The 22,847-nt window shown below is 34.2% G+C and overlaps 1 protein-coding gene across 1 annotated transcript; it reads left to right on the top strand.

Annotated features, from left to right (window-relative positions):
* Positions 1-267: 267 nt before the first annotated feature.
* On the top strand, positions 268-5,969 carry LOC120629524. Its single transcript, XM_039898474.1, has 4 exons — positions 268-317; positions 2,958-3,261; positions 5,087-5,151; positions 5,855-5,969. Exons 1-4 carry the CDS (start codon positions 290-292, stop codon positions 5,914-5,916), a joined length of 459 nt encoding a protein of 152 aa, XP_039754408.1. The 5' UTR covers positions 268-289; the 3' UTR covers positions 5,917-5,969.
* The last annotated feature ends 16,878 nt before the right edge of the window (positions 5,970-22,847 follow it).

Genomic DNA, 22,847 nt, shown 5'->3' with positions numbered 1-22,847 from the left:
ACAAATTTCAAGATATTATCATAATATGTACCCGTTTGAACATTTTAAGAAAATTAGTGTGGATATAACAATGACAACTATATTTGTCACGCTAAGAATAAACGCGAAATACTAAACGCCGACACTAGGTGTGTGAACTTGTGCTAAGTCACATGTGTTAAATCGCACGAGTAAATTATAAATCGACTAGAAAATCCAATTAATGATTTAATCAAATTATGGCGATAAAAAAGATGAAATTAAATCAACCCGCTAAGATATATTTTATAGTCGGTGCGAAGTTTTCAATATGCTGTGGGCGTCGATTGCTCTTTTAGGTTCGTAGAAATATATTTTTATAATTTTTAATAGTGTTTTTACCTACACTAGGAGGAGATATAATTTATTTTAAAAATTAAAAATGTTTATTAAAATATTGGTAATATAATGATGTAACGACTAAACCCAATTTTGCTACCTAGATATGTGTTTATAATTCGCTCAAGTAGGTCATAAACCGAATAGAAAATCCAATTTATGATTTATCAATTTTCTGAATGTCGGGCCGCACTCGTAAAATTGGTGATAAAATAAATGAAATTCAATCGCCTGCCTACCTTTTTAATGGCTCCCACTAGGATCTTTACTGTCGGTGTAAACTTTGAATATAGTCCGGCCGTTTATTGTTCTTTTTAGTTACTAGAATTTTTCAAAATACATAATATATCTAGTCACAGATGGTACGTACCACTGTAGTTAAATTTGTATCTGTAACTAAAGATTCATTTCTAAGCACACAGTGTATGTGCGCTTTTTAAACTTCTTTACTACATATTTCAAGGTCAGACAAAATTGAGATGAGAATTAAGGACTTCACACACGGCAGCTATAATCTTATACCTTTAAACTTTGTAGAGAAATTCTTGTAGAGAATATATATATATATATATTGGAATCTCGGAGAATCGGCTCCAACAATTTTCATGAAATTTAGTATACAGGGAGTTTCGGGGGCGATAAATCGATCTAGCGAGGATTCATTTTTAGAAAATGTAATTTTATTCATGTTGTCCGGTAATAACCGATTTGGTGCAGATGAAGTTGCACGGGTCAGTTAATGTATATTAATGTACATTACATCCTGGGATGTATAGCTTTAAATTATCTTAACGTATCACACACACACCACGTAATGTATTGTATCTTTCCCTTCATTCCATTGGTCTACGTCTCGATTGACGCACTTTCCAGCTGCTAAGGTGTTATACAGGGTGTTGGTATTTTTAATAAATAAATAAATATACTACGACAATACACACATTGCCATCTAAACCCAAAGTAAGCGGTGCTTGTGTTATGGGGACCAAGATGACTGACAATTATATTTATGAATAATATACATAAATACTTCTAAGTTACAGATAAACACCCAGACACTGAAAAATATTGTTCATCGCAAAAACATTTTCCAGTTTTGGGAATTGAACCCACGGGCTTGGACTCAGAAAGCAGGGTCGCTGCCCACTGCGCCTTCGGCTGTCCAATGTTGTTATAATATGGATCCGCCGAGATACTTATTACTTAATTAAATCTTTGAATTATCACACAAAATTTTTTTTGATTATGTAACAATGGGAACAGATTGACTGGTTGTACCTAAGGACTGTACTATTTGTGTCTCTGTCAATCACATACACATTTTGAACACCCTTTTCGAAGAGAGATGTACAGTAATATACGGAAATGTATTGAGATGTATTAAGATCTATCGAAATATAAATGTATATTTTCGTATCGTTCTGTATCTTAAGATACGAAGATGTAAAAATGTACATTATAGTTGTCGTGTGTGGTCTCCTGACGATTTCTATGGAAAGATGTGATGAGATGTATTGTGCTATAATACACATCTTTATATTATATCTGCCGTGTGTCAAGTCCTTTATGAATTAATTTGAAGTAACTCAGCAAATCCCTTTGTGTAATAAAATATAACGTTATCTGTCTTTGACAAAGTTAAAGTAAAAGTGCTATAAAAATATACTTTATTATTACACGAAGTTATTAACCCGGCGAGAGCAAGCTTCAAAAGAGTTGAGAATTATTACATGAATATGGACTGAAAAATAATATTATTAACTAATTTCGAGATTTTCTAAAATAAATACAGCCACTATTGCGTTATATTTAACAAACTAAAATAATTCTTAACTAATAATGACTTAACCGTTAATCCGTTGTTCCACATATCAAGAAAAAGAAATAAAAATTAGAAACAGACTACGATGACTTTCATTTAGCCGCTTTAAACACAGACACACACGCGCTAACACACAAAACACACACATACACAAAAACGCACACCACATGCACAGACGTAGTCACGGACGGCCTGCTCTGTAAAACACACATTAGAAAACATTTCAAAAATAAATGTTTGTTGGACATAATTATTGCTATTTTCATGGGTTATATTTGGCCTGTTATTTCTTAATGTTTAAATTATCTTTTAATATATTTCAAGCAGATAATAACGTATTAAATTAAGGTTTCGAGTATCAAAAAAAATTAACGTAAAAAAGAGAACTTTTATAAATGTTGATCTTAATTAATGCATAATGTATATCATAATAATACTTTCTTCTCGGTTTACAAGTACTTACGAAAATTATTTTAAATCTTGCAAGAGAAAATACTCAGATGTTCTTGTTGTAAGTCTTGGTACCGTTAAAATCTTCTCTATCTATTTTTTAAAGGAGAACTTACAACCAACTAACAAAAAATAATTATGAATTTTTTAATCTTACATTTTTAGTTTAATTTTTGTTAATTTACACATATAATTCCAATTGAGCTAATTTTTATTTGAACCCCAATGTATGTCTCAACGGAGATAATTATAATAGAGAAAGAATAAAAATTGTTATAGTATGATGTCGCGTTATGAGTTTATGATAACGATTTATTTATTTTTGCAGCCATATTCCTAGTTGAAGCACAAACCTATCAGCCGATCAAAGTTTTCGAAATAAGAAAAACTAGAGACCATGATCGCAGCATAGACTACCAGTATTATGATCCAGATTTTTCAAGGGTCCAATCTGTTATACATAGAGAGAAAGACAACAAAAAGCTTAAAAGATTAGCCGACGATATTGTAAAGCGACTTCAGGTTTTATCACAACATAAGGAAGACTACGATGATACCGATAGTGATTCAAGATTCGTTGATGAAACTAGAAGTGTGATTGTTCTACCTAGCAAAGATGACGTGTATCATACGTAAGTATTGAATCAACGGGTTAAATAAAGCGAGATTAGTCAAAAACATTTCAGAAATACAAGAAACTACGAATAAGTTTGTATTATTCCGGATACGTACTAAATACTAAGGTAACGTGAATCGATGCTACTAAAAGTTATCTGAGCAGTTTTAGGTTATAGGTAGTTTGATATTTTTGTAAAGTTTAAGGTATTTTTAATATATATTTAACTGAAAAGTAACGTGCGGCGTCTATATAAACTCACTAAGGTTTCAACACGCCAAGATAACAATTGTTCTAGTTTTTGAATTATAAATGTAAAAAATAATAAATAATAAATCTATATACATTTATTATTTATATCGAGATGATTACAGGTTGGCCAATCAATCGATCTTGAAGAAATCTCGCATATATATATAATCTCGAGATACCTTATATCCTGAAAAATACAAAGATTCATTTTATACCGAAAAATCAAACCGTTTCTTCAGGAATCAAAAAAAACATTGCCACATGGGCAAGTCTCGAAAATCAGGGGTTTAATAATTATAAATTAAAATATGTGAAATATATACTAGACTAGTGAGTTTATCTTTCACAGAACGGCCTTTAGCAGCTTGTAACCTTAAACAAATAATAGAAAAAATTACCTTGTATAACACTTAAAAACAGCATCAATCGGTTATCGCTTGTATGGTTATTCACGAAGCGTAGTGCAACAATTTGCTTTGTGACGACACCATCTCTAGTACATTACTTAAAAGTCTGCCCATATAATAGTTTCCATTCCTTGCTTCCGATCTCCACCGGTAAGTGCATTTCACGGATGCACTAGGTAGGTATCCGGTTGCTATAATCTCGCATTTTAGATGTCATCTTCCGGAAATTTTATGTGTATGACCAAGGCCTGATCCCTTGTGTCACAGTTATTGTATGTGAGCCTAGGATGCATATCAGGGTGTAACTTTTAACACAAAATATTGTAATGAAAATTAAACTTAATTTGCTATACTCCGCGAACAGATTATTTTAGATGTAATAATATGTTCTACCATCAAAGAGATGAGATATTAGCTATGAGACTAAGTCCCTTAATGGCTGAAATATTTATCAGTTCGCGGGGTATAGCAAATTAAGCTTAATTTTCATAATAAATTATGGATTTCCGCAAAGTAACGCCTGCTTTTATCCAACAAAATATTTTAGTTGCTTGAGTTAGTTTTTCTGAAAATGAAATATGATGCTTTACAATTTTTTATTTCTTTTGCTTTGTTCCCAGTAATAGTAGGTATTAATTCAGTTCAAAAATGTGGAAAAAATAATCACGGTTTCTGTGGGCTTTGGCCCTTTTGAGTCAAACACGCTGCTATAGAACATGAAGTGCTTCTAAAGATAAAATTAGCCTCGTTGATCTGCCACAGTGCGGCCAAAGTGGATTAAAGGGAATCAAAATCTGGTTTTTATAGGCAGCAAGGATGAGGCCGGTTGTGAGCCCTCACGTCAATATCGACTTTATTTATTCAAAGTTCAAATTCAAATTCAAAATGTCTTTATTCATGTAGGCCTATCGCAGGCACTTATGAAGCGTTTATACATATATGTTTACAGAATTCTAAGGGGATGGTGATAACTTCGTTCGCAAACTTAAACCTAAAGCTACGAGGGTTCCAAACGCGCATTGGTCTAAGAGGAGCACACAACAAACTTAGCCAGGTTCTTTTGTTGTTATCCCTTTGAAGAAACAGATGGACAGCCAATCGAACAAACGTCTCCGTACACAAGGAACTTAATAGATATAGTAGTTATAAATAGTTTTATATAGAATTTTTTGTTATTTACAGAGAGCCTGGTAAAGAAATCATTCTTAAGAAATTAATTCAAGCAGCGCTAAGAAACGGCTTCGATGGTTATATTTTATTTTTCCCGGGCACTTAGAATGTTCAATACCAAATATAGCTTTAGGTATCCACTCAGTAAATAGTAGGTACATTCCAAAACAAAACATAAATAAACAATAAACACATCGCCATCTAGAACCAAAGTAAGCAGAGCGTGTGTTATGGGTACCAAGATGACTGAGAATATTTTTATGAATAATAGATACATAAATACTTAATATTATACAATAATAACATAATAATAGACAGATAAATATCCAGACACTGTTATGAGTTGCCATAATAAACCCAGAAGAGTGCTCCTCACTTCAATCTGAAAGATTTAATCTTAATAATCTATCAAGGAGTAGTCCCTCATTATCATAGCCCATCACCGGCCCACTATAGGGCATAGGTCTCAATTACAAGGGCTTAAGGCCGTAGTCCACCACGCTGGCCCATCGCGGACTGGTGGACTCCACGCACCTTTAAGAATATTATGGATAACTCTAAGGCATGCAGGTTTTCTCACGATGTTTTCATCCATCGTTGAAGCCAGTGATATTTGAATTTTTAAAAACGTACATAACTTAGAAAAGTTAGAGGTGCGTGCTGAGATTCGAACTCGGCTCCCGAAAGTGAAGTCGAAGTCCTAGCCATTGAGCTATCACCGCTAAGTCAGTTCAGTACTATTAAAAGGTAAACCCTATTATTTTCTGACTGCTTTTACAGAAGTAGAAGATCGAACCGCTCTACCTATGCACCGAGTTCCCTATGATTACGATTTGAACTGAAGAACTTTAAATGAAAAATAAAATGAAAAACAGAAAATAATAAAACATTTTAACAATTATTAGGAGGTACTTATTATCAATGACCCAATATCACTCAAATTACTAATGTGATGCTTGCGGATCATGATGCTGATGATAGACGAATTTAAAAATAAATGTGAGAATGAGAATTTTTTGTACTTGTCGAACATTTCTGTTTGTGTCTAAAGGTTCGTCCAGGTTCGTTTTCCCTATGAGTTTTTGACGACCTCGCTTGCGCAACGGTGAGCGCTGTGAATTTAAGTAGGAGGTACAGGGTTCGATTCCCAGCAGGAGAAATTTGTGAATTTGTCTGGTCTTGTCGGATGGGAGGCTTTGGCTGTGGCTAGTTACCACTGACAAAGAGGTCCCCTAATCGATTTAGTGTGCCAGTGCGATGTCGCGTAGAAACGGATTAGGGGTGTGACTACTATACTTCCTAACAGGTTAGCCCGCTACCATCTTAGACTGCATCATCACTTAACACCAAATGAGATTGCAGTCAAGGGCTAACTTGTAGTGGAATAAAAGAAAAAAAAAAAGAGTTTCAGTCGAGAGCCTCTTCGGAGATGTTTCCCCTGTGGTTTCAAGGTTGGTATCTGGGGCAACCCTGATTCTTACGCACTTTACCTAACGATGACGTATTTGAATACAAACAGGATCTTCATGACACAATCTCCATAGATTCCAATAAGGAATTGTACCACAAGATTTTAGACAGAGCTTAATGAATTTATGTATCCTACGTAAGATATTTACTAACGTTTCATCGACGTTAACGTAAATATGTAATTTTTTTATAACGGCAGCCAAACGTCAAAGCTGGACAACTCTATACAAATTTTGAAAGACCTCCGTTACTACAAAGTTAACTTTATTTACTTGATACGTTACACTTCAGGTTCTGAAGTTTATCTATAATGTTTATAGTCTATTTCATGTGATTCGATCGTCAATTGAAACAACTTAAGTATGTTACTCTGTAACAACAAAGAAACGACATTTAAAGTTTATTTCTTTTTTTTTTTAATCTTTATTTATTTGGGACTTTTATCCAACACGGATATGCCAGCCCCATCATCCCTTAAGTAACTAGGAAACAAAAAACCTAATAATTATATTGATAAAAGGGAAATGTAACAGATACAATCTGTTATTGCTGCCTATGCACAAATATCTCAACAACAGACCTGAAACCTACTGTGGTCGGTTGCGAGAGAAGGCTCGTTTTGTTTGTATTAAGCGAAAGCTTTTAGAAAAGTCCTATTATAGTATAAAGGATTACGTAAACGATAAAAAAGCTTGGGTGTAAACAATTGCTCTAACCAGGTTGTTTCAGCAAGGATGAGGCCGGTTGTGAGCCCTCACGTCAATATCGACTTTATTTATTCAAAGTTCAAATTCAAATTCAAAATGTCTTTATTCATGTAGGCCTATCGCAGGCACTTATGAAGCGTTTATACATATATGTTTACAGAATTCTAAGGGGATGGTGATAACTTCGTTCGCAAACTTAAACCTAAAGCTACGAGGGTTCCAAACGCGCATTGGTCTAAGAGGAGCACACAACAAACTTAGCCAGGTTCTTTTGTTGTTATCCCTTTGAAGAAACAGATGGACAGCCAATCGAACAAACGTCTCCGTACACAAGGAACTTAATAGATATAGTAGTTATAAATAGTTTTATATAGAATTTTTTGTTATTTACAGAGAGCCTGGTAAAGAAATCATTCTTAAGAAATTAATTCAAGCAGCGCTAAGAAACGGCTTCGATGGTAATATTTTATTTTTCCCGGGCACTTAGAATGTTCAATACCAAATATAGCTTTAGGTATCCACTCAGTAAATAGTAGGTACATTCCAAAACAAAACATAAATAAACAATAAACACATCGCCATCTAGAACCAAAGTAAGCAGAGCGTGTGTTATGGGTACCAAGATGACTGAGAATATTTTTATGAATAATAGATACATAAATACTTAATATTATACAATAATAACATAATAATAGACAGATAAATATCCAGACACTGTTATGAGTTGCCATAATAAACCCAGAAGAGTGCTCCTCACTTCAATCTGAAAGATTTAATCTTAATAATCTATCAAGGAGTAGTCCCTCATTATCATAGCCCATCACCGGCCCACTATAGGGCATAGGTCTCAATTACAAGGGCTTAAGGCCGTAGTCCACCACGCTGGCCCATCGCGGACTGGTGGACTCCACGCACCTTTAAGAATATTATGGATAACTCTAAGGCATGCAGGTTTTCTCACGATGTTTTCATCCATCGTTGAAGCCAGTGATATTTGAATTTTTAAAAACGTACATAACTTAGAAAAGTTAGAGGTGCGTGCTGAGATTCGAACTCGGCTCCCGAAAGTGAAGTCGAAGTCCTAGCCATTGAGCTATCACCGCTAAGTCAGTTCAGTACTATTAAAAGGTAAACCCTATTATTTTCTGACTGCTTTTACAGAAGTAGAAGATCGAACCGCTCTACCTATGCACCGAGTTCCCTATGATTACGATTTGAACTGAAGAACTTTAAATGAAAAATAAAATGAAAAACAGAAAATAATAAAACATTTTAACAATTATTAGGAGGTACTTATTATCAATGACCCAATATCACTCAAATTACTAATGTGATGCTTGCGGATCATGATGCTGATGATAGACGAATTTAAAAATAAATGTGAGAATGAGAATTTTTTGTACTTGTCGAACATTTCTGTTTGTGTCTAAAGGTTCGTCCAGGTTCGTTTTCCCTATGAGTTTTTGACGACCTCGCTTGCGCAACGGTGAGCGCTGTGAATTTAAGTAGGAGGTACAGGGTTCGATTCCCAGCAGGAGAAATTTGTGAATTTGTCTGGTCTTGTCGGATGGGAGGCTTTGGCTGTGGCTAGTTACCACTGACAAAGAGGTCCCCTAATCGATTTAGTGTGCCAGTGCGATGTCGCGTAGAAACGGATTAGGGGTGTGACTACTATACTTCCTAACAGGTTAGCCCGCTACCATCTTAGACTGCATCATCACTTAACACCAAATGAGATTGCAGTCAAGGGCTAACTTGTAGTGGAATAAAAGAAAAAAAAAAAGAGTTTCAGTCGAGAGCCTCTTCGGAGATGTTTCCCCTGTGGTTTCAAGGTTGGTATCTGGGGCAACCCTGATTCTTACGCACTTTACCTAACGATGACGTATTTGAATACAAACAGGATCTTCATGACACAATCTCCATAGATTCCAATAAGGAATTGTACCACAAGATTTTAGACAGAGCTTAATGAATTTATGTATCCTACGTAAGATATTTACTAACGTTTCATCGACGTTAACGTAAATATGTAATTTTTTTATAACGGCAGCCAAACGTCAAAGCTGGACAACTCTATACAAATTTTGAAAGACCTCCGTTACTACAAAGTTAACTTTATTTACTTGATACGTTACACTTCAGGTTCTGAAGTTTATCTATAATGTTTATAGTCTATTTCATGTGATTCGATCGTCAATTGAAACAACTTAAGTATGTTACTCTGTAACAACAAAGAAACGACATTTAAAGTTTATTTCTTTTTTTTTTTAATCTTTATTTATTTGGGACTTTTATCCAACACGGATATGCCAGCCCCATCATCCCTTAAGTAACTAGGAAACAAAAAACCTAATAATTATATTGATAAAAGGGAAATGTAACAGATACAATCTGTTATTGCTGCCTATGCACAAATATCTCAACAACAGACCTGAAACCTACTGTGGTCGGTTGCGAGAGAAGGCTCGTTTTGTTTGTATTAAGCGAAAGCTTTTAGAAAAGTCCTATTATAGTATAAAGGATTACGTAAACGATAAAAAAGCTTGGGTGTAAACAATTGCTCTAACCAGGTTGTTTCTTAAATATTTTCTAATGACAATGTGAGATGGTGATAACAAAAAGAACACCCGGCTAAGTTTGTTGTGGGCTTCTTCTTAGACCAGGGCGCGATTGGAACCCTCGTAGCTTTAGTTTTAAGTTTACGATTGTAGTTATCGCCATCACTACTCACTGCTATGTACACATTTTGTATATAATAACGCATCAAAAGTGCCATCTATGTGCCTATTTGAATAAAGATATATTTGACTTTGACTTTGACTTTGAGAGCACCCACGTCAAATCTGTTGATTTTGTACCGCCGCATAACATCTAGTCGCTCCAAATTGTATCTGCTACATTCCACTAGTACATGCTGGACATCATCCATCGTACCGCAAATACCGTAGTTGGCAGAACTAGCTTTCTTCATTAGAAATGCGAACTTATTAGATGGATAATGTCCAGAACGCAACCTATGAACTAATACTATACATTTTCTACTTCTATTTTGCTCTACGTTTATTTCTTAAGTAAATTCACAAATAATGATATATGAATAATATATCAATAGTTTTTGATTTATTCCGTTATGAAGATTCTTATAAGTCACGCACAATGACACATCAGATTATTTTTTTGACTTCCATATTTGTTACTGTTTCATTTATTTATTTATTTATTTAAACAACTTAATTGCATAATAAAGGAAACACACACAGGAACACACATAAATTATATGCAAAAGGCGGCCTTATCACTTAAAGTGATCTCTTCCAGGCTACCTTAACTATTGGAATAAGGCAATGAGAGAGGGCAAATCGCAATTCTATATAAAAAAAAATATATTATATACAAAGATAAATAAAATAATAAATGTAATAATATAATATATATAAATATATTTATATAATATAAATACCATATATATATTTCATCCTAACTTTTGAACTGTTTTGCCGACGGCTTGGAGCGCGGTAAAATTTAAATTTGAGATTAACTTGACTTTAAACATCTATAGCACTAACTGATAAACCTTTTTTAAGTTTACACTATGTACCCGCTCACAAACGAATATGGCTTATAGCAAAAAATAAGGACAAAGAACATTTCCAATGCAAGCCGCAAACATAAGTTTTTAAGGCGGGATTATTCTCGGAATAGACATGTTTTCCCGGAGCAAATTCAATATGATAGCAATATTCGCCAATACGTGAGCTTTGCTCCAGCTTTGCTTTGAGCCAGGTAACAAATAGTAGGACGGAGGCGATCCCGTACAATCCTTCGGAACGAGGATAACCGTGACGTTTATTCAATTAACGAACTTGTTGGTTTCTATTTCGTATATTACCTTTAAAGGATATTAAATTTATATCCCTATAACAACAATAAATATTAATTTGAAAGTATAATTTTCTGTAATTTTAATCCCTTGGACTACATTCCGCACCAACAATTCCATTTTAAAAGAACTGAATATATAAATAGAACCACTTTCGTCGATGGTGCATTTACAAATATTCAAGTTTTTTGGCCACATCTCAAGGAATGAGGGGTCGATTGAACGATTGGTGGTGCAAGGACAGGTTGAAGGAAAAAGGTGAAGAGGGCGGTCACCTACTCTCATACTTGGAAGGATACGGTGAAATCGTTGACCCAGACAACTGTTGTAGAATGCTTTCGACATGCTACCAACCGCCAAAAGTGGAAAAGACTCGCGCGGGAAGCCATGCCATTCAATGATGCCTAACGCCATGAAATTCTTTGCAGCAGCCACGACAACTCTGTCAAGAGTGCACGAATAAGAAGAAGAAGAATATGAAATGAAATGAAATGAAAATTTATTTGTTCACATAAAACAATAGCAGATTAGGCGGAGAACTTCTGTTAAGTTTAAAACCTGTGCCAGAAGATCTCGCTCTTCCATTACAAAACACATTTTTATCTCAATTTATTTATATAATACTTTTTTATTTTTTACTTTTTCTGACATGCGAGTAAAACATGCAGTGTGAGTGCGATTATGTTATGTTTACGTGCGTGTGTGTGTGTGTGTGTGTGTGTGTGTGTGTGTGTGTGTGCGAGAGTGTGCGCGCGTGTGTGTGTATGTGTGAGAACGTGCTTGCGAGCGCGCGTGCGTGTATATGCGTGAGGCTGATTATAACTTAAGTAATAAACCTTATTGTTTAATAAATTTAATGACTTACTTTATCAGTTGCAAAAGGAGTTCAGTTTCTTCATATGTTAGTGATTGTAACCATTGAGTAATTTTTGTTTTACAATCGTAAGAATTTAATTGGTATATATTAAGTGCTTTATTAATTCTGTTATATATAAGACTGGATTGTTTTTTAAATTGTTTATTAGCAAAGGCCGTTTTAGTGATTACTGAAGGGACAACAGTATTATTAGTTCTTTTATTAAGAATACTTCGATCAATACGCAGAGTTTTATGTACTTCAACAGTTGCATTTAAAACGTATAATTGTCTTACTGTAAGACAGTTACTGATTTGATATAACCACTCTGTTGGGAATCGACATGATTTGAAGTTCATAACTTTCAATAAATACCGCTGAGCCCTTTCCACTTCAATGAATCTAGTTTTAGCGGCACCTCCCCATAAAGGAATACAGTAGGTCATGATTGATTGGGCCAAGGCCAGATATATTTTTTTGAGCAACTCAGATGTAGCAACATATCGCAACATCCTAAAAATATAAGTTAACTTCCTTACTCTGCTAGCAACTAATTCTACTTGGGGATACCAGGATAGGTTTTGGTCAAGAACAACACCTAGATATTTAGTAGACGAGACTTTATCAAGGGTTGGACAAGAGCAATTTTGACTTTGTTGATCACCGCATTTGTGAATTTTAAGCGTAAAATTGAATCGTGGTTGAGCGTTATTCTTAATAGTGAAACATATAAAATTAGATTTACTCGTGTTTAAAGTAAGCAGATTTGAATTTAGCCATGCAGAAACCTTAGCAAGACCTTCTTCACTTGAGCTTTGGACCTCTTTCCAGGAGGTTCCATAGAACACGATAGCGGTATCATCAGCGTAAGAGAAAACTTTACCATTTTTCAATTTTTTATCACACAATTCTTTACATAATAAAGAAGAAACAAGGTCGGTCCCAATACACTTCCTTGTGGAACGCCATAGATTATATTTGTCTCTTCACTAACATACACTCCGATTTTAACTCTCTGTTTACGGTTACTTAAATAATCCTTGAACAGTTTCAAGGGCGTTCCTCTAATTCCTATATGTTCTAGCTTTTTCACCAGAATGGGAACAGAAACGGTGTCAAACGCCTTTTTAAGTCCAGAAAAACACATAAACACTTATTCCTCTGATCAAGTTGCTTAACAATCATTGATGTTAAGTTGGAAATTGCATCTTCGGTTGATTTACCCTGTCTAAAACCAAATTGTGTATTTGAAATTAAGTTGTATTTGTCTAAGTAATTAATAATTAGCCTTTTGTTCAAACATTTCTCTAATATTTTGGAAATTGCTGGCAGGACCGATATTGGTCGGTAGTTGTTGATATCGCTTCTGGCCCCACCCTTGTGAACGGGCGTGATTATAGCTTCTTTTAGAGGAGTCGTGAAAGTACCCTTTTCGGAACTGTAATATTGCGAATAGTTGTCCAAAATGATCTCTTCTGGTAAGTTTTTGCCAATATTTGCGAAGTAGTTATTAACGAAGTTAACTGAATCAATAGGGAACGGCCTGGCTTTTAGTAAATCAATATTATCTAGGACTGATAATATTGATTCGTAGTTAGGTTTGTTATATTTTTAATGCTTTTCCAAAGTGCTGTATTATTTGAAGAGTTTAATAATTGTTCTCTATCATAGTTACGTTTAAGTTTCTTAATAAGGTTATTACAATAGTTTCGATAGCGTTTATATGATATTTTTAAGATCTCATTTTTGGGGTCATTTTTTAACTTTTTTTGCATTTTGTTTCTATTTTTAATACAGCGTAGGATGCCAGCGGTAATCCAGGGCTTAATAATGCGCTTATTTTTTGGAATTTTAACAGTTTTCGTATTTTCTTGTATCGACTCCTTCATTATACATGTTAACTGTTTGATTATAATGTTTGGATCTTCAATAAAAAGGAGCTGAGAAAGATTTTTTGTGGCTAGGGTTTTTAATGCGTCATTATAATTAGTTATTATTTTATTTTTTGGGGCGAGATTCTTGCATTTTGAGTTTTTTAGGTTTAATACTAAAGTTAAATGATCTGTAATTGAGGTATTAATGACAGCTATGTCTGCAGAAATATGATCTTTCCTGGCAATTTTTAAGAGAAAATGATCCAAACAATTTTCCTCTCGTGTGGGCAGTACATGACCAGGTAGGAATCCGTGAGTCGATAACATATTTAAGTAATTTGACCTATTGTTTCGTTCATTAGTTTGTTCTATTAATTTTGGAATAATGTTAATGTTTATGTCTCCGGTAATAACCACATTTTTATGCGTTTTTAGATTGTTCCAGTGGCTGTTTAGAGATTCTATAAATAGGTCTGCAATAGAATTAGACGGTGAGCGGTATAGCCCAAGAATAATTAAATTATCAAATTCAATTTGAAGACAAGATGCGTGCGTTATTTTTATTTCGCTGTAGCTAGCACTTAATGTTTTTTTAACGTAAATAACAACACCGTCATTTTGATTTAGGTGGTTGGTAGTTGAAAACAAATTATACCCTTGCAGAATTGGTATATTTTTGTTTGGGTTTAACCAACATTCCGTTAGTATGATTACGTCACTTTGGAAATTAAATGCAGAGAGAGTGGTTTGCAAGTCATGTATATTGCTGTAAATACTTCTTATATTCTGAGTTAAAATTGTTATGTCTTGATCTTTTATATGTAAAAAGTTAGGTAGATCTTCAATATCACATTGAACTGAGTAAGATATATCTGAACTGTCTATTTCTTGCACGTTATTTAGTTGACTATCCATAGTCAAGTTTATAGTGGAATTTTATAAGACGATTCTGGAAGTACATTGTGTAAGTATTTGTAATTTTGTAAATAGAAACGGGACTTTTTCGTAGAAAAAGACATTTAACTTTTTGGTTTAGAATAAGAGTGCAAGTTTTTATGTTTGGAATATAATGCTCTGAGTGGTAAGCATAGATTGTGATTGTGTGTAGTAGTTTGTAAGAATGAAATGTGTGTGCTGTAATACTATAAGTATATATCGAATTTAAGCTGTAATGCCAAATGTGTGCCAAAGTGTAAACTTGTTGCCTAGTATACATACACTTAACAGCTAAATAACTTATTAATAAGAATACTAGAAAAAGTGTTACTGTAAAGACATAGTTTCTTGTAACAGCGGCTAATTGGGACGCAAAGTCATTAAATAGAATATAGTTTAGCTTTATGATTTCGCCTTGTTTCTTTAAAACTTAAGCTGGAGTTCCATATTGGATAGAAGCAGGCGCTAGTTTGCGGTAATCCATGATATGTTATGAAAATTAAACTTAATTTGCTACAGAAAAAGAAAGCAGGAGAATCTGTAATGCCCGATGATCTGTTTGGTGTGGAGTATAAGGATTGAAGAAATTATAAACTACACCATACAGATTCTCCTGAGTATTTTTCGCGGAGTATAGCAAATAAAGTGTAATTTTCATAATATCGCTGGAGTTCACAACCTATCACACTCGTAAGCAGTTTATTTCATGACGTTTGGTCTTCCAAATTAGTAGAGTAGAGCTTTTTGTAACAGAGCTCGTCCATAGTACTACCGCTATGCTTAGTTTTCCGCACAAGTAGCATTGCTGTGTTCCAGTCTGAAGAGTGTAGTCATAGGCAAATGAGACTTACAACACCTACGCTTCACGTTACGTTTATGGGCACATGGTCGCACTTTGTAGAACCTATTCCTTACATGCTCTGCGATTTGTTGTTCTGTTTGTAGGCGAATTTTTTCCACTTTCCATCATCTACGTGCCGTCTATTTGGTACGGAAATAATAACGAAAAAATAAATTTTGATTTATGATACACCATTTGTTTTCTTAAAAAGGGTACGTGCTAACTTATGCTAAACTTATTTTTAGGTAGTTTAAATACATACATTTTTTTGTAAGGCAGTCGAATGATTATTATTTTATAACAAATATATATTTATAACATATTACCAAATGAAATCTTTGAGATGTCTCTCAATAAGTTCATAGTTTATATAAAACGTAAGCTTACAGAAAAATCCTATATAATATTAAGGATTACTTAAACGATAAAAATGCTTGGGTGTGAATTGCTCTAGCTTCATAGCTTAAACATAACTGTGAGATGGTGATAACAAAAAAAAAATTACCCGGCTAAGTTTGTTGTGGGCTCTTCTTAGACCAGGGCGCGTTTGGAACCCTCGTAGCTTTAGGTTTAAGTTGGCGTACGAAGTTATCACCATCCCCTTACAATTATGTAAACATATATGTATGAACGCTTCATAAGTGCCTGTAATGATAAAGAAATTTTGAATTTGAAATTCCGATGAGTTGATGTTATAGTTCAACGGTTACAAACCACGATAATATTTTGGGATTTGTCGATATTTCGACCCAGTTGCATGGATCATGGTCACGACGGGATCGCGGAGGTGCGAGATGTCAAGTTGGATGTCACGTGCAGAATCTGACTACCCGCTTTCGTGTTGTACACTATATTTAATCAATTATGTTGATTACGCAAGAAAATCTAAGTTTAAAATCTTTATTTCCGATGAATAAACAAAACGAAATTTAATGTGAAGAAAACATTGCAATAAATCTGTATTTTATCTCCTTTTGTAAATCACCTAATAAACATTAAAAAAATCTATTAGGATAATGCTTTAATGAAATAAAAACATTGTTTGATTCCCAAAAACCTAAATAGACTATACTACTATCAGGGTATTGTTTAAACGAAGGATTTATTTACCCACCCTTTGAGGCGGGCCGGGCTCTGTAACTTCGACAACTGAATTAAAATAACAATTTTTAGTGCAAATTTACATTCGGAACGTGGCCAGGGAAATATTTGTATTGTATCTGGCTTTCGGAAGACATTTGTTTTTTGGGCGGACAATGTTGCTCATTCTGTTAAACTCAAGTATCTCAACTAATTTGATACGAGTAAAAGTAGTGCCTTCCTTTTCACTATTTCATTCATGGAAAAGGACAGAAATATGTTAGGATCTCCCAATTTAGTTAAGTTTTACGCAGTGGCGTGCACTGGGTTTCTTACCAGGGTATGAAAACTGAAGGAAAATTGCATATAACGGCAATAATTCTCCTGCTATAAGAGTTATCCATCAGTGCTCATATAAGTGCACGCCACTGGTTTTACGTGATATTTACATCAAAATAGGCACCAATGACATAATATTGTGGAGTTTATATAATTATTAAGGAACGGATCTGTCTGAGATTATTATAGCCCTACTACATCTTAAATAAGGTTTCAATATATATATATATATATATATTTTTTTTTTATTACTATAGTTTTAATGTACTAACTATCAGCTGATAAAAAAAGTTTATTGTTTATTTGTTATACATAGGGGATATTATCAGGCGATATAATTTTTATCTCCTGCCTGTGCTAGCCATGCTGAACAATATCTCTTGAAACGTAGCAACAATGTGGCAAACCTCGTCACACGAACCACATAACTTAGACTCGTAATATATGCAGATTGAATTAACCGTGTCCTCTCTAAGGTTTTAATACGTATGCTAATCAGGAGCAGTTTCCCGTGTAAAATCAATCACAGTTTCCTCTTAGCTCTGTACCCTCAGTGTGAGTTTAACGCATTTCGAAACTCATGTCTATGAACCTTTGGCACTGTCGATTAAAATGCTTCGTGCTCTGTTGATAAGCAATCTGTAGCTAGCTAGCTAAGAGTAAAGGGTATATGTTTTACGGCCGACTGGCGCAGTTGGCAGTGACCCTGCTTTCGGAGTCCAAGGCCGTGGGTTCGAATCCCAAAACTGGAAAATATTTGTGTGATGAACATGAATGTCTTTCAGTGTCTGGGTGTTTATCTGTATATTATAAGTATTTATGTACGAGTATATTATTCATATAAATAGTCTTGTCATCTTAGTACCCATAACACAAGCTACGCTTTCTTTGGGGCTAGATGGCGATGTTTGGATGGTCATAGTATATTTATTTATTTATTTATATATCCATGCCACAAAATTGAAGGTGTGTTGGCTAGAAGTGGATGTGTTGTGTTTAAAATTATAAAGCTTAAGAGTTTGTTTTATTAGAATTTTAAAAACTTTTTTTGCAGTTCTTAAAAAAATTAGCCCAATTCTTAAAAAGGTTTATTGTTTATATACATAGTGCTACAAACCACAAGAGTAAGAGCTGAGAACACAAAGAATAAGTGCAGGCGGACAATGTGAAGTGGTCTAGTGGGGTATGGGGTGGTTATGTTGGAAAGCCAATCAAAGTTTAAGTTCTGTGTAGGCAGATTAAGGCACCGCTGGTTTATCATAATATATTCCTTTTGCATATTGGGAAACTAATAATGTGTTAGTTAGTGTTCATTTTGTAATGTCAGTTACATAATATAGTTTAAATAAATATAGTTAAATAAATATAATATAGTTAGTATAACTAAATATAGTTAGTATAAATATAGTTTAACTAATATATTTTAAGGTCGTTGTTTTATGATAGTGAATTATACAGACTGCAATTTTTTTTCTCAATAAAGTTATCGCTTTGGCTGCTAGATATATAAATATCTGTTGTAACGTAAGAAACAATTCGCTATGGAATTTCGTTTATAAAAACTTTTTATAAATTGTACTAAGGCCTGTTCGTTAGCCGGGTTAATGGTATTGGATATACTACATGAGAAACGAATAGCAATTCTCTTTCGAAATCTAATTTAGAAAAAACTTTAGAATTCTAATTTGCTTTTATTCCTAATCTACTGGTTTCTTACAGCGCTTACTATCACGGTACCTAGAGTAGGAATGAGGGCACTGAATGCAACTGGATTGTTCACTCGATTTTATAACTCTGAATGTAGCCTTTACTCTTTTTTTATTGTTACTTTTTTTACATAAAAGAATAGGTCGAGACATCCGTCCTGATCATTTAAAAGATGAGGTTTGATAGTTATAAATATATATCCATCAGAAGTGGGATCACTGATCAAAGAAAATAGCAAGTAATCAAAAAATTCAAAAAAAAAATTAGAATTATCAAAATATTATAAGTCCATAATCAACATGAACTGTTGGAATGTAGTGTGGTTGGACCATCAAGGCCATTGACCTGATTAAGGGTCAGTCTAAAAATGACAGAAAGTAAGTTTTCTGAAAATAAAACCTACTGTTCAGGAGTTAGGATTTTTTTAAAGCCATGCTCGTGAATCGGAGATTCGAATTAGTAAGTAATTAGTAGTTATTATCACATACCAGAGATATTTCATGATAATCGTCGAAGCAAATTAACTCACATTGGCATAAATAGGTGTTCTTTTAAATAAACCGACGTCAAGCTTTTAAATTCGGTTCTTAAACATAGATTATCCGCTACTGGTGAACCTGCTTTTGTTGCTCGATGCTGTTTTATTAATACTGCCCTGGTTACCTTTCTACCATGCGCGTATACACCTGTGACCATTTGTAGGCCATTAATTACGCTGATTTTTATTTCCGAAAGTACTTTTATATCAAAGAATAGCCAAGCTAGGGTCGGGTAACGTATGCAAATCGGATTAACCATGTCCTCAAATATTTAATACCGTACACAAATACCAAGGGGACTGTAAAATCAATCACGGGCCCGCGCTCAGTTCGTTAGTCGGCCAATGAAATCGGATACTGTACGTGACCGGCGATCCGTATTGTCTCTTTGTTTCCTTTGATTGCTTTTTGTACTGGACTGGATGAATTGTGTAACTATGTTTATTATCGAATAAAGAAAGAGCACGAAGGTGCAAACCGTATGATGTTAAAAAAAAAAAGAGTTATAACTTTAAGTTTTGCAGTATAGGATTAGATTGTGTTACTATGTTTATAATCGAGTAAGCAAAGAGCACGAAGGTGTTTTAATACACAGAAGCTTGTTTGTTTGTCCTTCTGTCGCACAGCAACGCAGCGAAACTATTAGTAAATACCTAACCTAAATACCAAATTAGGGGTGCTATCTTTGACTTAGAAGTACTTTTTAGCTGCTAAGAATCCAGCATAACCATGGAAATATTAGTAGCATGTCTTGTTATTAAGATTTCTATGGGCTTAACTAATGCATCTGCAGCCAATCAGAATTTTAGATTTCCCACTCAAGAAGGTATGTTTTTATGATAGTAAATTACTCGTACCTGTTTAGTATACAATTCAATAATATATTTTAATACTAAGAAAACTCTAACATATTAACTAAACTTTGTCACTGTCATATTAAGAGCTAATAAAATTTGAAAAACTGTTGGAATTCCGGCGGTAAGTCTACCCGTTAGGGCGGCACTAGACGGTTCATTATACACTTATTATTGTCTATCTGTGGACACCGGTTTTACTTCTTTTGTATTAACAAATATACTTCAAAAAGTAGGCTCTTTCACATATCTATATTATCAATATAGACGGCTTCTCGACTAACAAGTATTTATCATATTCGTCCTAGACCTAGGTTAAATTTCCAAGTCAAAACCAAAAATTTTGATGTAGACATATTCAGTAAGTAATGTGTGTTAGGAAACTAGCATTATCTACCTCCGTGCTTCGGAGAGCACGCTTAGCGATTAGACAAGGTCATAAGCCCATACATGTTTTAACGCATATTCTGGCCAGTAAGGTCATGATAATGTCAGAAGAACCGTCTAAATCCGCCCTTAGTATAAAATGGACATTTGCCAATATGGAATCGCATAATTCTTAAAGACATTTAGTTAAAAGTTTTTACTCATAAGATCTTAAATTTAAATGATTCATGAATATTTTATTGATGCCTATTTCCTCTATCCTCTTGGTTATTATTAAACCGTGTTCAATATTCAGTTCTCACACAGTTGTAATTGAGGCGTGCAACATCAATAATTTTTATAGCTATTGTATGAGGTGCCGTCGATTCAAATTAATTGACTTCATTTAACTACTCGTTTTCATATATAAATAGCAAAGATATCTATATATGAGATACGTTAGATAGTAGAGATAGAGATATTATTCTTATTGCAAGTTTTCTTGCTAACCAACGTTACATCCACGTTAGTGATAATCAGTAATAATTCTATCCCTTTGGCAGTTCGCGTTGCGTACAAGAGAAGCTTCGGAAAAAGCTAGCAAATGGTTGCGGTGTGGGAAGTGCGAAAAGTCCCCTCTGCATACGGAAGCTTTCTTGTTTTAAGCTTTCTTAATGTTCCCAATGAGTATACAAACAAGTTCACTCACTACATATTCTACGCATAGCTTACATCTACCATAGCTTTCCAGGATCCATATACTCGTTTACAGCATCCAGCCAAATAAATAACTTGTTTAAATTCTTAAAACTATACTACTTTTAGCAGGAATTGTGGTTAATGCAACTCATTGTTATAATAAAGGATAAAATTCTGTTATTGCGTCCCACACTTAAGCATATATGTACACAATAAATACACTATCCGACGTTCTCGAGTTCTTTACGCATAGTAAGCACATAAATGGTTTCCATGCGTAACGAACACCGGTCAGAGTCCAATTATCTAATGAAATGTCCATCGTGTTGATAAGGGCGGCATAGATATAATTCGGGATGACAAACTGGAATATATCATTGGTGTTCCGGTGTGATTCAATTTTCGTTAACTTATTTGTTGACTTAATGTGGCTAGTCACTTAAGAACAGGTATTTAGGCAGCGTTGCGGTTCTAACCCTTATGCCTTTCTCAGGAAGAACTATATCATCTTCTAATCTGTCAGTTGGGTCCATCGAGTGTTATAACAGAATAAAGTGGAGCGGCGGAAACGTCATGCGTCACATAGGTGGGCACAGAGTCTTAATGAAAATGCAAGATTGAATACAAAGTCTTTAAGACTTAATAACTCAATCATTATTATATATATATACTCGTCTTCTAAAGAAATCAAATAAAACCTCAAAACAATAACTGCCACAACTGCAACAGATTACCGAATGAAACATTTTAGATCGCTCTCAACAAGTTCAAAGTTTATATAAATAAACGTAAGCTAATAGAAAAATCCTATAACAATATTAAGGATTACTTAAACGATAAAAAGGTTTTAACTTCATAGCTATATATTAATTGGACTATGAGGTTACAAAAAAAAATACCCGGCTAAGTTTGTGGTGGGCTCTTCTTGGACCAGGGCGCGTTTAGAAACTTTCTAGGTTTAAGTTGGCGAACAAAGTTATCACCATTACCTTATAATTATAGTTAAACATAATTTATGTGTCGGAGATTATAATTAAAGTTGTTATTATTAACAACTTTAATTATCCATCTATTAACACAGTTGTGCTACACTTAAAAGTGACATCTATTGGTGAATCAAGTTTTGTAGTATTGGTTAATTCAATCACTCATTTGACTTAATTATTATAACTCTGGATGGAGTTGGTGTGGCGGGGGTGATCTGTTGTCGTATTCGAGAGTGGGCTTGGTGCCCAGGCAGTTGAGTTGCTAGCTCGGTATAGGAACGTCAGTTGTCGTACCGCCGCACCGAACGCGTTTTTCGCTATACGAGTATAGTTCAACAGTGTACCTATTTGTTTACCAAGTGTTAAGAGTGTTATCTAGACTAATTGCTGTGTGTTAGTTACTGTGAAATACCAAGTGTAACTATAGTGTGCAATAATCTCATAACAGAGCATAGCTCCTTAAACAGTCATCTTTCCGTTATATAATAGAATAGAATATAATTTTATTGTTTACTGTTTACACATAGAAAGGCAGTTGACAAGGCCTTGAAAAGTATTCAAAACAGTATTCCCACAGCCGGGCGTACAATTATATTATTAAATATGTATTAAATTATAAAATTATAAAAAACAATCTAA

Source organism: Pararge aegeria, chromosome 14 (genome assembly GCF_905163445.1).
Source record: "Pararge aegeria chromosome 14, ilParAegt1.1, whole genome shotgun sequence".
NCBI lineage: Eukaryota > Metazoa > Arthropoda > Insecta > Lepidoptera > Nymphalidae > Pararge > Pararge aegeria.
Note: the sequence above shows the minus strand (reverse complement) of the source record. Positions and strands in the feature narration are given on the sequence as shown.